This window comes from Nematolebias whitei, chromosome 1, assembly GCF_014905685.2.
Source record: "Nematolebias whitei isolate Nwh7 chromosome 1, NemWhi1, whole genome shotgun sequence".
Taxonomy (NCBI): domain Eukaryota; kingdom Metazoa; phylum Chordata; class Actinopteri; order Cyprinodontiformes; family Rivulidae; genus Nematolebias; species Nematolebias whitei.
Window position 1 is genome coordinate 17788226 of NC_056498.1, and position 14729 is coordinate 17802954.

A 14729-nucleotide genomic window follows, 5' to 3' on the forward strand; every position below is an offset into this window, starting at 1 on the left:
CATTTTCAGTCGTTGAGGACAAAGGTTTTAGAAGCTTGATGCAGCACCTGTGCCCACGATATAATATGCCGAGTCGGAAATATTTTTCTGATGTTGCATTACCGGAGTTGTTCAGCCAAGTTTCGAGAGACACCCGCAGCCTGCTAAAAGCTAATACAAATACACTCAGCTTTACAACAGACATCTGGACTTCTGATGTAAGTTTAATGTCCATGTTAAGTTTTACTGCACAGTGGATTGACGAACAGTTTGAACGTCATCAAGTGCTCTTAAACTGTAAAGAAATGGCGGGGTCTCACACTGCGGCCAATTTATCAGCAGAGTTTAAGGCGATGCTGAATCACTGGGAAATCGATAATGGAAGAGTTCACGTTGTTTTACGGGATAATGCTCGTAATGTGGCCAAAGCGCTGGATGATATCAACCTGAAAAGTTTACCCTGCCTGGCACACACACTGCAACTGGTTGTAAATGAGGGACAGCTGGCGCAGCGCAGCATCACAGACATGGTGACAACAGAAAGGAGAATTGTTGGACATTTTAAGCATTCATCACTTGCCTATTCCCGACTTTATGACATACAGACACAGTTAGGTCAACCCAGGAAACGATTACAGCAAGACGTTTCAACGAGGTGGAGCAGCACAGTCTACATGCTGCAGTCGCTGTTGGAGCAGAGACGTGCTATTGGCGTGTATGCTGCTGAGCATGAGTTACCAGCCACACTCACAGCACACCAGTGGGAGCTACTGGACAATGTGCTCACCATTCTTGCACCTTTTGAGGAACTCACAAAGGAGATTAGCTCATCAACAGCTACAGCAGCAGATGTCATCCCAGCCATCACTGCACTCAAGCGGATTTTGGAGAGGCAAGCGAGCACAGACCGTGGCGTGGGTACAGCCAAAGCTACGTTGCTGGAGGCTGTTGTGAGAAGATTCAGCAACATTGAGCATGAGCCCCTGTACAGCTTGGCCACTGTTCTGGATCCAAGGCAAGTAACTATTAACATTCTATTTTAGCCATAATGACTTTTAGCCTACTACTATATTTCAACAAACATTTAAATTAAATTAAAAATAAAAATTTCTTGATTGAAATGCATTTCTTTATTTACATGCAAGTCATAAAAACTGTTAATGTATACAAAACACAATGATTGACCCATCTTTCTTTGTTTATGCAAAACAAGGTACAAGAATCGCTACTTCTCAGCAGAGGTGAAAGATGACGTGAAACTGCTCCTTTTGACCAAACTTGCAGAGGGGGAGACCAGATGCACACCTGCTGCAGGAACATCCTCTGAAGTGGGACCTCCTGATATAGATGAACCTGCAGCCAAAAGGCGTAGTCTACTGTTTGCAGCTCACGACGAAATCTTGAAGGAGAACATTGAACAGGAGCAACAGCTGGCCAGCCCTTCAGCTATGCAGGTACAGAACTACCTATCTGAGGTTCCTGTCGAAAGGAGCCAGGACCCATTGGTCTACTGGAAGATCAATGAAAATTGTTTCCCTAATCTTGCTCTACTTGCCCGAACCTATCTCTCTGCCCCATGCACAAGCATTGAAAGCGAGCGCCTGTTTAGCTTGGCTGGACATGTAGTAGATGAGAAAAGAAGTAGCCTGTCTGGTGACAAAGCAGAAATGCTTTTGTTCATCAAGAAAAACCTGCCACTAATGAAAGTGACTGGAATAAGTCTGTGAGAACTAACTTACCTGTGCCAGTGTTATTTCTTATTACCCACTGACTTGAAAATGTTACACTTGTTGCATTATCTTTTTATTATTATTTTTTTTTTAAATGTAACAAGTGAAAGAGTTGAAGGAACTGAACATTTTTTTTTTGGTTAATTTTATAGTTTTAACAAAAATTGTGTAAACTTCATTTATATTTCAGAATACTACCTCATGACAAGTTAAAACAACAAGTTTGTATTGTTTCTAGGGTATTTTTCAAGGGTATGTTTTACAGTAAAATAAGATTGGTAAATTGAAGGTGCATTGTGATCTTGTAACACCTGACACTGTTGCTTATAAAAAAAAAATTGGTATCGGCCAAAATCGGAATCGGCAGTTCAGACTTTCAAAAAGTCGGTGATCGGTGATCGGCCTGAAAATTGAAATCGGTGCACCCCTAGTGGGAATATTAACATTATTGTTAGAATTTCTGCTTTTTGATTGATGGGCAGCTGTGGCTGAGTGGTTAGAGCAGTCGTTCTCCAATGCAAAAGTTGGGTGTTCGATTCCACCAGCAGTCACATGTTGAAGTGTCCTTGTGCAAGACACTGAACCCCTCGTTGCCTCCGATGTGTGTCCCATCAGTGTATGAATGTGATAAAGCTCTGATTAGTCTTTGTATAGATCTAGTAGAGAGCTGTATGAATAAATGAGAGCACAGATTGTAGTGCAAAGCACTTTGAGTATCTTGATAAGATAGAAAGGCGCTATATAAGTACAGTCCATTTGAATGATCAAAGATGTATTTTATTATTATTTTTTTTTTCTTACAAACAACAACAACAAAACTTTTTTCTTTAAAAACAGTAAGACAGTTTGGGGCTGTATATACCATCCTGAGCAGAGCTCCCAAGAAGAGATGTTGAATGATCATGTTTTAGAATCCATGAAGACGATGTCTCCCCCATTATAGCCGATCTTAGTTTTGATTTTATAAATTAGTTGTCATTTGTGAAAAGTTGGCTCCTTGTTTCTTGTCTGGATGATGTGGAGTTCTGACTCCTAACTGCTTCCTTCCCTTCTTGTGTGAAGAAGTGAGCTTTGGTTAATGACTTCATCATCAGCGTATAGAAACATCCATCTGCTGGCTGAGTCCGTAATAAACTGTTGTTACCACTCGCTAATTATGTTCCGCAAGCCTGCTTTAGCGGTAACTACAAAATCCACAGGTGTGTATGTGTGTTTGACAAATTACAGCTTGTTCCCCCCGAGGTCGTCTCCTCCCATTCTTCTTTCTTCCCTACCGTGTCCTGTTTCGCCAATAGCCTTCTTTTCTTCCCCTGGTGGTTTATTTTTATTTTTATTTTTGTTTTTTTCCAGTATCACCATCCTTTCCTCATTTTCTTTACATTCACGTCTCTGTTCTTGTTTTCATGGGAAAATGACAAAACATGTTCCAAGTTTATTGGCATGCTAATAGTTTTAGCAATGCCAAGAGCTGAGCAGTTTGCGTGTTTGTAATCTTCCAATTGCACAGTTTGTTTCATCACTCTTAGATCAGTTGCATTGCCGGATAATGAAAGGTCATTTTCTGCCATGTGTGTGTGTGTATGTGTGTGTGTGCTGTAATGGATGCTGTAAGCGGTTCTAAACAGGCCACCACTGAAGCTGTTTCAGCCTCTGGTTTGTTTTCAGTGGAAAACTCATTAGAAAACAAATAAAAATAAACAAAGCATCGAATGCGTTCAGCTCAGCTTGGTGGTCCTTTTCTGTTTGTGCACGTTTGGTACTTGAATTTGTGTCGTTGGGTTTAATAGAAACTGACTGTGTATCTTGTTATTTACAGTGTCAGTGCATATCTATTCGGCTGTTGCTCGTTTCCATCACAATTTTTGATTTGCTGCTCCTGCAGCTTTGAATGGAAAAAAATAACATACAGGTTTATTAAGAGTCATGTACTTTGCAAATTTCATGTAGCAGTATATCATATAGTGTAGATAAAACTGTCAATATATAAAAAAAGCTAAATATTTCCCCCTACACAACAATGTATTTTCTCAAAATGGATGAGAAAACACTGTCCTACTTGGAGCTTCATAACTTGAACATTCCTCACAAGAAGAGCACCAAAGTTTAAACAGGTCATGGAAAGTTGGATGTTTCGGGATTAAACAGACATTTTGATGTCTTAATGTTTTTTTGGAACAGTTTTTAAAGATGTTTCCGCAACTTCTAGTTTCTAACTTTTTCAGATACCGGTATTCTGGCAGCACGGCGGCTCTGTGGTTAGCACTGTTGCCTCACAGCAAGAAGGTCCTGGGTTCAATCCCTGGTTGGGCCTGGGGTCTTTCTGTGTGGAGTTTGCATGTTCTTCTCGTGCTTGCGTGAGTTTTCTCCAGGTACTCCGGTTTCCTCCCACAGATCAGAAACATGCATACTAGCCTGCCTTCATGCCCAGGCCTCCCTTGCAAAAGAGATCTGTGATCTCAATGGGATTTGCCTGGTTAAATAAAGGTAAAAAAAAAATAATATTCTTATTCATACACGGTTTACACTTCTTATAAGGTTTATACACTTAAAAGTGGGCGTTTTTGTCTTCTTTCACTCACTGATGTAGGTATTGTAGTTTTTTTTTTTTTTTATCCCCTCAATTTGCAGTGTATGCACGTCCAAACTCATTGACTTTCATTGGATCTAAGCTCAGACTTTTGCTCAAAACTGGAATTAAAAGATCTTTTTAACTTATCATATCTCTTAAATAAAGTGGCATGGTGGCTCAGTTGGTAGAGCTGTTACCTCTCAGCGAGAAGGTCGCCAGTTCAAATCCCAGCCTCGGACCTTTCTGGGTCATGTTGCATGTAGGCCTGTCGCGATAAACAATAAATCCATTAATCGCATGATAAATGAAAATTATCTACCTCATTTTCATTTACCAGCTTTATCGTTTCTTTATGTCTCTCTCTTTCTGAAGACACTGGATGACAAAAGGCTCAACTCCGGTGCTCTTCACTGACCCCTTCCTTTCTCTTTTCTGTAAAATCCATTTTAACTGTACAAAATTGTGTTTTTGGATCGTTAAAAGCAGCTAAGCTCAGAAGCTAAGCTAACAGGCTGACCTCGGAGAAAAAAACCTCTGTCGTGTCAAGCTTCAAAATTCACGGTTGGAACCTGTGCCTTCGTGTAAAGTTTTTCTCTGAAAAAAGAAGCTGAGAACTTAACTGATTTTTTTTAAATTAAAAGCTTTGTGTGAAAAATGCTATGCTAAAGAGCTCAAACCACCGAGTATACGCCATGTCACTATGTCAGCCCATGTCATGTCAAGGGCACTCTCTCCCATTTTTCTAAGAGACGCTGCTATTCTATACTATCCATACTATACTATATATTCTATACTATACTATATTCTATACTATCCATCCTTTAGTTCAAACAGTTTTATACTACCATGAGGTGGTCAAAAAGGTACTATATGCAAAACAAATCAACAATTCTTCTAAAATTTGACAATTAATTATTGTTAAATTTCAAACAATATTATAATTTATCACAATACTTTCTGAGACAATTAATTGCCCAGCAAAATTTGTTATCGTGACAGGCCTAATTGTATGTTCCATCCATGCTGCGTGGGTTTTCTCCAGGTACTCCGATTTCCTCCCACTGACCAAAAACATGCATGTTAGACTGATTGATAACTCTAAATTGTACCTAGGTGTGAGTGAGAGTGAGAGAGTGAATGGTTGTCTCATTTGTTCCTATGTGTCCCTGTTATGGACTTGGAACTAGGGGTGTACTGATTGCAGTTTTCTAGTCCATCACCAATCTCTAAAAGCCTGATTTGCCAATTTTGATTTTGGTCGATACCGATTTTGTTTAATAAGCGACATTGTCAGTAGGGGTGCACCAATAAATCGGCCCCAATTTCCTTAATTTTGGGAAATCAGAAATTGGCCGATACTTACATGAGAAACCGATTTTACCGATTTTTTTTTGTTTGTTTTAACAACAATTGTCTAAACTTCATTTATATTTCAGAGCACTACCTCATGGCCAGTTAAAACACGTTTGTATTGTTTCTAGAATATTGTTCAAGGGTATGTTTTTCAATAAAATAATATTGGAAAATTGAAGCTGCGTTGTGACCTTATAGCACCTGACCGTGTCGCTTATAAAACAAAATTGGTATCGGTCAAAATCGGAATCGGCTGGTCAGACTTTTTAGAAATCGGTGATCGGCCAGAAAACTGCAATTGGTGCACCCCTAATTGTCAGACGTTATAAGGTCACAATGCACCTTCAATTTTACAATGTTATTTTATTAAAAAACATATCCTTGAACAATATCCTAGAAACAATACAAACTTGTTTTCACTGGCCATGAAGTAGTGCTCTGAAATATAAATGAAGTTTAGACAATTGTTAAAACTACAAAAAAATCTGTAAATATCGTGTAAGTATCGGCCGATCTCCCAAAATAAAGGAAATCAGGGTTGATAAATCGGCTAGCCAATTTATCGGTGCACCCCTACTTGCAACCTGTCCAGCCCCGGCCTCTCACACAATGATAGCTGGATATGGGCTCTAGTGACCCCCGCTACCCGAAAAGGAAGAAGCAGGTAAAAGATAATGGATGGATGGATATTTTAAAACAAAACATTGTGAGCACATCAAATATTGACTTATGTGACAACCAGATGCTTCTGCCACTTAGTCATATTAGAAAGATTCCTGAACTCTCATAGTTTTTGCCCATTAACTGTTTGTCTAAGCTTAATTATTGCCCAAAGACGAAGGCAGAACCGTAAGAGCTTTGCGTGTGCGTGTTTGCCTACATTTGTTTGTCCATTCGGAAAATATTCCAACAACCACTGTTTGGATTTTAACAAAACTTAAAAATAAATGAAATAGTTTCATGTCGACTACCACTGAGTAACTTTTGGGGCCAGTCCAATTCCATATGGACCACCACATCCTACCAACCTTAGGAAACACAAAAACAGTTATTCTTACTTCCAAAGGTTTCAAGTCAGACATCTCATCACTTTGCTTCTTGTTATATGAACAAACATTTTCAGGTGTAACATGTGACTTAGATGTTAACAGTCTATAAGTTGGCATCAATCCATTCAAAATTATTAAAATCTGATTTTTAAAAAGTTGTTTTTATATTTTATTTTTTTACCTAAAATCAAACCCAGTCAGGCAACCCCCAAAGTTCTAATAACATGTCCTGCTTCACATGTGGTTGATAGTTTTCTCTTTTAAAATAGTTGCTAGTTAATCATTGACGTGAGAATTTGTGACTTAATTGGACCCATGAGAACAACCAGCTCAAGTTAAAATATAAAAGATCTTTATTCATGTTGGAGTTGGCTCACAGAGCAGAGTTTCTTCTGTGTGTCTGAAAATACTAAACCTATGTTTTCATGACATTTTTCCCTTTGATTTTGAACAGATGACTAAATGATGGAGGTGGAACAACCCTGCTCTCTGTTTCCACTCTGTATAATCAGAAGTTTATTTCTGAAGAAATCACCTTCTTGTACATGCTTACTCAGCTTTCATATGGAGTTAAAAGATGACTTATTAGGTTTTATACCTGAAAGCAACAAGCTAAACACTTGAGATTTTTACCTGGCTAGGGACCATTTAAATCTTTATACTAGTTATTTTTCTGAATTCTATTTTTAATGATGTCACTTCAAATTTTGTTTTAAAGTTTAATGGCCTAGCATTCCTTGAAGAAATGTATATTCCCCGCTGCCTTTCATATCAGAGTTTTAAACGAAGATTATTGTCCCCCACTATGAAGCAATGAGGAGACATTGTACATACCTGTACATGCATGTTCTGAGCATGATAACTTGAAAAATAAGTGAGGCCCTGACTTCCATTTTGGTGTGTGGCTACATCTAGGTGTAAAACATTCCTATTAAAAATTGGGTTGCCACAACAAAATTCAAAATAGCCACCACCATACATATACAGTATGCAAACCAGCCACCACTATCATTTGAGAAAACTACTTTCTAGTTTTTATATCGAGAAGGTTGTCAGTTGGAATCCTGACTAGGGGTCTTTCTGGGTGGAGTTTTCATGCTCTCTCTGTGCTGAGTGGGTTTTCTCCAGGTACTCTGGTTTCCTCCCACAGACCAAAAACATGCATGTTAGGCTGACTGGTAACTCTAAACTGTCCCTAGGTGTGAGTGAGAGACTGAATGGTTGTCTCGTTTGTCTCTGTGTCCCTGTGATGGACTGGAGACCTGTCCAGGGTGTCCCTGCGTCTCGCACATTGATGGCTGGATATGAGCACCAGTGACCCCTGTGACCCAAGAAGGAAGAAGATGATGGATGGATGAAAACAATAATTTCTTCAAATATTTGGGGGTGGCCAAAGATTAATCTATGGTGACCAAGGCCATCATTGGCCACCCCCTGGCTCCACCATTGCACCTGATAATGTATAAAATTGTTCTCTCCACTCTCCAGGATTCGTCACTCTGCGCTACCAAAGGAACCAAAAAAAATTCTGTTCTTCTACACCCGCTTGAATATTTTGCAATAAAAACATGAAGGTTTATTTGTGTTCTCTGTTCAGTTCTAGTCCAGAAAAACACTAATCTCAAAAACTACGAACATTCACTATTCAAATGCCTAAGCGACGGGGGAGATCATTGTACCGCTTGTTTTATGTTGAGAAGTGACCCGAGTTATAGGCCTTTTGTCAAACCTTGAAAAATCACATTTTGTGTGATCTCATTCAACATCACCAGCTCTGGTGCGATCAGTAAGCTTTAAGAGTATGTGTCATGCTCATCGACTACCACATCAAATCTTACTTAGCTCAATATCTGTAACATTGGCTGATCCATTTCTGATTTTGTGTTGGCTACAGTTAGAGGCGTGGCAGCCATTTTGAACTGGATTAACTCCAAATGGTAATTGTTCGTAGATGTAAATCCAATGGTTTATTTTGTGAGCGTTTTGTTAAAATCAGTTTTACATTTTATATATTTTGCTAACAAAGATGAACAAACATGCACAGACATTATGCAGCAACTATATTATTCGTCTTTTGGTGTCAGGGGATAAATATATGGAGATTAATATAATTTTAACAAGTCAAATAACCCAAACTGTTCTGTTTTTAAAACAAATGTAATCTTAAAAATAAAAATAAATTTCAAAAAAGTCTTCATTTTTGTTGTTGTCATTCAGTAAGCATGTTTGTCAGCCCCGTCCATCTGTTTGTTCCTATCCTTTTTGCCTTTCTTTCATCCTGTCATCTCTTTCTGTAATCCATAACTGAATTGATCCTCGCATCACGCTGCATCACATACTCATTGCACTCCCACTTTACTGTCTCTTAAAAACACCCTGAAGCATCTCAGCAATGCATTAACAGCACAGTCTTCTCCACGGTGTGACCTGCAGTCACCACTGTGTCAAACACACGTACACATACACGTAGTTTGTCTTTCTATCTTTACAGGGACTTTCCATTGACTTCCATTCATTTTTCATTCATATATATAGCCTAACCCTCCCCTTACACTAAACCTAACTATTACCAGTACATACCTAACCCTAAGCCATGGTATGCTCTACATTTTTGAAATGGTTATACTGTGCTTGGATAGAAACCAAAACACACCGGTTAGTACAATGTAATCGTCAGTTTATTTAGATTTTTAGCAAATTGAACATTTCACAATTTCTCTGATGCTTATGTTTCAATAAATGTACAGCTGTAAATATTATTACTTTTTCGCCTTCTGGTATTTTTTGTACCCTTATTGCTTGCTTAGTATTTCTTGTTTGTTTGTTTATTTAGCGAGTCAAATTGGTTCTTCCCATCCTGAGCATTTCATTTTAACCTTTTGTTAACCTTGCATATGACAAATAAACACAATTTTAACTTGAAATATTAAACACTTTTTACAAAATCAGTTTAGTCGCATCCAGATATTCACCGAGTACTACTATTTGTTTGCTAACACTTAGCATGATAAAAACGGCTACAAGTCGTGGGATTAGCTTACCGCCTCTGTTTAACGTCGTACAACCGTAAATGTCTGTGATAAATCCACAACGCCAAATGTTACTCCTTGGTATGCGATGAAATATGTAGTAAAGCTTGGAAAAGCCTCGAAGACACGGTTGTTTGTAGCTACTTGGCTCCTTTGCACGTCTGTGCTGAAACTACAGAAGACGCCGATTGGCTGGAATGAAAGTTCGCCTGTGATTTCATTGGTTTAATTTTTTTTACCTCTTTGGAAACTTTAGCACTTTGAGATTTTTGTTAATGAAAAGTGCGTTACAAATTAAATTCATTATTATTATTATTATTACTTCCGTTGTGCTACACAAATCACGTGACACAGATCTGTTTTGACCGGGGCGGAGGTGGGGGCGGCGTCTCTTCCTCCACTCTGCACGCAAATGCGCTGCATACTGACAGATTGTAGAGACCGCTGCGCTCGGGCTGACAGGTCATTATAAAAGTTTATTATAAAGCAGCGGGAGATAACTACCAGTAGATATTTTGCTTGGGTATTTACGCAGTTGCCCTAACTGCGCAGCACAGAGTGAACATTACGTATCATTGGGCACCTTAATTAGTTATGCGGAAATTTCAAAGCATTTTTTGTGGTTATATGCCATATATCATCATCGCGTATCACATAGACTACAGTACTGCCCTAAACCTAACCATTACCTGTACATACCTAACCCTAACCCTAAACCTAACCTATCTTCAATTTACACCTTAGTCCTAAACCTTACCCCTAACCCACCAACGACACTTGAACCTTATGGGGACCGGGTTTTGGTCCTCACAAAGAGCTGTAGGTCCTAACAATATAGTATGTGTTCAAAAATTGTCCTCACAAAGTAACATAAACAAGCACACACACACACACACACTTGCACAGTTTATTATGGAGGAATTTGATGTTTGTGGGATGTTTGGTTCAGTCTGTTTTGGAGATGCTTTTTAGGGCACAGTTGTCATGGAGACAGAGACAATTTAACTAAAAATGTCTCTGAAAGCGTTTTTAAAAAGCCATCGTCTTGGCAGCTCAACAGTATCCTTGAAGGTCTTTTTGATTTTAACGGCAAGTTTCCCTTTTTTTTAATTTTACTTTTTTTTCGTCTGAATGTCTTCCTGTTGCTGTTCCAACCGTTTTCTTCATCTCAACTCAATCACGTCTTGTGTTCAGATCGAGGACAGAGGGAAGGCTGCCCACTGCGAGAAGCTGAAAGTTGGAGATGAACTCATCAACATTAACGGGTCCGCACTTTACGGCAGCCGACAGGAAGCCCTCATCCTCATCAAGGGCTCGTACAGGATACTGAAGCTCACAGTGAGGAGGTAAACACAAAAACATCTCAAACCCTTGTGAGATAAAAGTGAAAGTCTGGAAAGGGCTAAAGAATTTGTGTTTGAGCTGCTGTTGATGGGAGTTTAGTTTTTCTCATCACATTGGCTCTCATGGAAAGTGGAAGATGAAGGAATGAAACCTTTTAATATGTTGCTGGTTGGTACAGAGAATGAAGCTGTATTTCCCCTCTCTGTACACGTTGAGTCAGTGTTTTGGCTCCAGGAGTGAAATGAACAGCAGAAACATTTCCACTCTCTGAAACAAATTCCACTTGGCATCTTAACATTTAATTAGAGGATGTGGGTTAAAACTCTGTAACCAATCTGAGGTCACTTAACAGCATTTCCACCGTTAAACTCCAAAGTTCATATTGTGATGAGCTGCACTGCAAAATACACATTTATTTAAACTGCTAAAATATGTTCAATCAATTGATAAACTGACCATGTTTTTGTTCTTCTTTCTAAGTAAAGATTGGATTTTTTTTTTTTTTGACAGCAGCTGAGCAAAAGTATATAGGTATTTAAGAAAATGTCATCTGCATAGAGTCAGCACTGTGTGCAGAATGAGATACAAGCACCAAATTTGGGATGGTTGTTCCCAAGAGTCTTCTGAACAATTCTACCTTATTGGCCATCAAAAATCCAAGATGAATAATTCATTATTATCAATCAACCTTTATTTATACAGGTAAATCCCATTGAGCCTCGAGGACTCATTTACAAGAGAGACCTGATTTCAACAAAGAAAGATGACAACAATGGACAACAGCAACAACAATAAGCAATTATAAAAACTCATACTACAGTTTTTTTTTTTTTTTTTTTTTTTTAACAAATAGGATGGCTAAAAGGAAAAAGGTAACAAAACAAAAAAACAGCTAGATTCCAAGACAAATGTATAAAACTAAAAACAGGAACATGTCTGCATTGGTCCCTGCCAGGAGTCCAACAGATTCTTAAAGCCACTTAGAGAGGTCAAGGTCGAGAGCTTCAAATCTTTTTGTAAGATATTCCAGGAAACAGGAGCGGAGTAGGAGAAGGCCCTTTTGCCTAGTTCAGTCCTCACTGAGGGAACACTGCAGGTAATAATGTCCTGAGAGCGCACTCCGTAGCTGCACTCACGCAGAGACATGTAGGAGGAGATGTATGAAGGCAGCATACTGTTTCAACAAACATTTTGTTGCTTCTGGTTCTTTATTTGACACAGTTACTAACAAAAAATCAGCCACTTCACTTAATCCATCCATCCATTTTCTTCCGCTTATCCGGGGTCGGGTTGCGGGGGTAGCAGCCTAAGTAGGGAGGCCCAGACTTCCCTCTCCCCAGCCACTTGGGCCAGCTCTTCCGGGGGAATCCCGAGGCGTTCCCAGGCCAGCCGAGAAACATAGTCCCTCCAGCGTGTCCTGGGTCTTCCTCTGGGTCTCCTTCCGGTGGGACGTGTCCGGAACGCCTCACCAGGGAGGCGTCCAGAAGGCATCCTAAACAGATGCCCAATCCACCTCAACTGGCTCCTCTCGACGTGGAGAAGCAGCGGCTCTACTCTGAGTCCCTCCCGGATGATCGAGCTTCTCACCCTATCCCTAAGGGAGAGCCCAGACACCCTGCGGAGAAAACTCATTTCGGCCGCTTGTATCCAAGATCTCATTCTTTCGGTCACAACCCAAAGCTCGTGACCATAGATGAGGGTAGGAACGTAGATTGATCGGTAAATTGAGAGCTTCTCCTTTTGACTCAGCTCTCTCTTCACCACGACAGACCTGTACAGCGCCTGCTTCACTGCTGATGCTGCACCTATCCGCCTATCGATCTCATGCTCCATTTTTCCCTCATTCATGAACAAGACCCCAAGATACTTATTAAACTCCTCCACTTGGGGTAGGACCTCCTCCCTGACCCGGAGAGGGCTCTCTACCCTTTTCCGGTTCAAGACCATGGCCTCGGATTTGGAGGAACTGATCTTCATCCCGGCCGCGTCACATTCGGCTGCGAACTGCTCCTGCGAAAGCTGTAGATCATGATCTAATGAAGCCAATAAGACCACATCATCTGCAAAAAGCAGAGACGCAATCCTAAGGCCACCAAAACAGATCCCCTCAACACCTTGGCTGCTCCTAGAAATTCTGTCCATAAAAGTTATGAACAGAATCAGTGACAAAGGGCAACCTTGGTGGAGTCCAACTCTCACCGGGAACAAGCCCGACTTACTGCCGGCGATGCGGACCAGGCTCTGACACCGGTCATACAGGGACCTAACAGCCCGTATCAAAGGGCCCGGTACCCCATACTCCCAGAGTACCCCCCACAGGGTTCCCCGAGGGACGTGGTCGAACGCCTTCTCCAAGTCCACAAAGCACATGTAGACCAGTTGGGCAAACTCCCACGCACCCTCCAGGACCCTGCTGAGAGTGTAGAGTGAATTATTATAATTACATTATTATTATTATGTATTGGGGAGACTGTGGCTTAGTGGTTAGAGCAGTCATCCTCCAATGCAAAAGTTGAGTGTTAGATTTCACCAGCAGTCACATGCTGAAGTGTCCCTGTGCAAGACACTGAACCCCTCATTGCCTCCAATGTGTGTCCCATTGGTGTATGAATGTGATAAAGCATTGATTTAGTCTCTGTATAGATCTAGTAGAGCGCAGTATGAGTGGGTAAATGAGGGCACAGATTGTGTTGTAACGAGCTTTGAGTATCTTGATCAGACAGAAAGGTGCTATATAAATGCAGTCCATTTACCGTATTATTATTAATTTACTAATATGTGTTTCTTGCATAGTACAAAGCTACTGTCAAAAGAAAGCATATATGGTATGGTATGGTATAAAGTTTATTCATTTTAAAAAAGTACAAAACAATTCCATAACGATATAAAAACAGATACAAGAGATTTAAAATGAAAGGCAGCAGAAAGAAGAAAAAATCTTATTATATCTGCCCCTTTTTTCAAACAATTAGTTCAGTCATAATTTTCAAGTAACAGAACAAAATGAATAACTCTTTCTAATTTTTCTAATTCTAATACAAAAAAACACACTAAGCTACTTCATATATATTTTTTCAACAATTCAGCTTTGATCTTTTTCTTAAATGTACACATTGACTTGACATTTTTTACATCACTCTCTAGACCATTCCACAATCCAACTCCTTGGATTGAGGTAGACCTTCCCTTCAGACTAGTTCTGAATTTTGGTTTGACAAATATCTCTATCCCTTTTAGATTGTAACAACTTTGTCTTTTAACAAAATTTCTTTGGATATTTAATGGTAATGTGTTATTTTAAGCCCTATACATAACTGATAAAATACTATAATCTACCAAATCATGTAACTTTAATAACTTCAGTTGATAAAATAATGTGTTTAATGGGTGACTGTAATGCTTTCTGGTGATGATTCTTACAGCTCTTTTCTGTAAAATAAAAATAGGTTTTGTAAATGTTTTACACGCTTTCCCCCAAACATCAGTTCAATAGATTAAATGTGGAACAATGATTGTGTTCTGATGCATGCTCAATAATCCAGCTAGAAAAATCTAAAAAAGTTAAATCTGGTCCTCTGGACATTCAAAAAAATAAAACAAAGCAAATCAACAAAAAAATGTAGAAACGTTTCGTCTCTCATCCGAGAGACTTCCTCAGTCTGAGGAGCTGTATTCA

General features: G+C 39.5%; 1 protein-coding gene across 1 annotated transcript in view; it reads left to right on the forward strand.

Moving 5' to 3' along the window:
- The window catches only part of shroom4 (shroom family member 4), a 190683-nt gene that overhangs the window by 80957 nt on the left and 94997 nt on the right, over positions 1 to 14729 (forward strand). Inside the window, 1 exon segment of the mRNA XM_037675473.1 lies at positions 10904 to 11055. Coding sequence (XP_037531401.1) covers positions 10904 to 11055 — 152 coding nt within the window.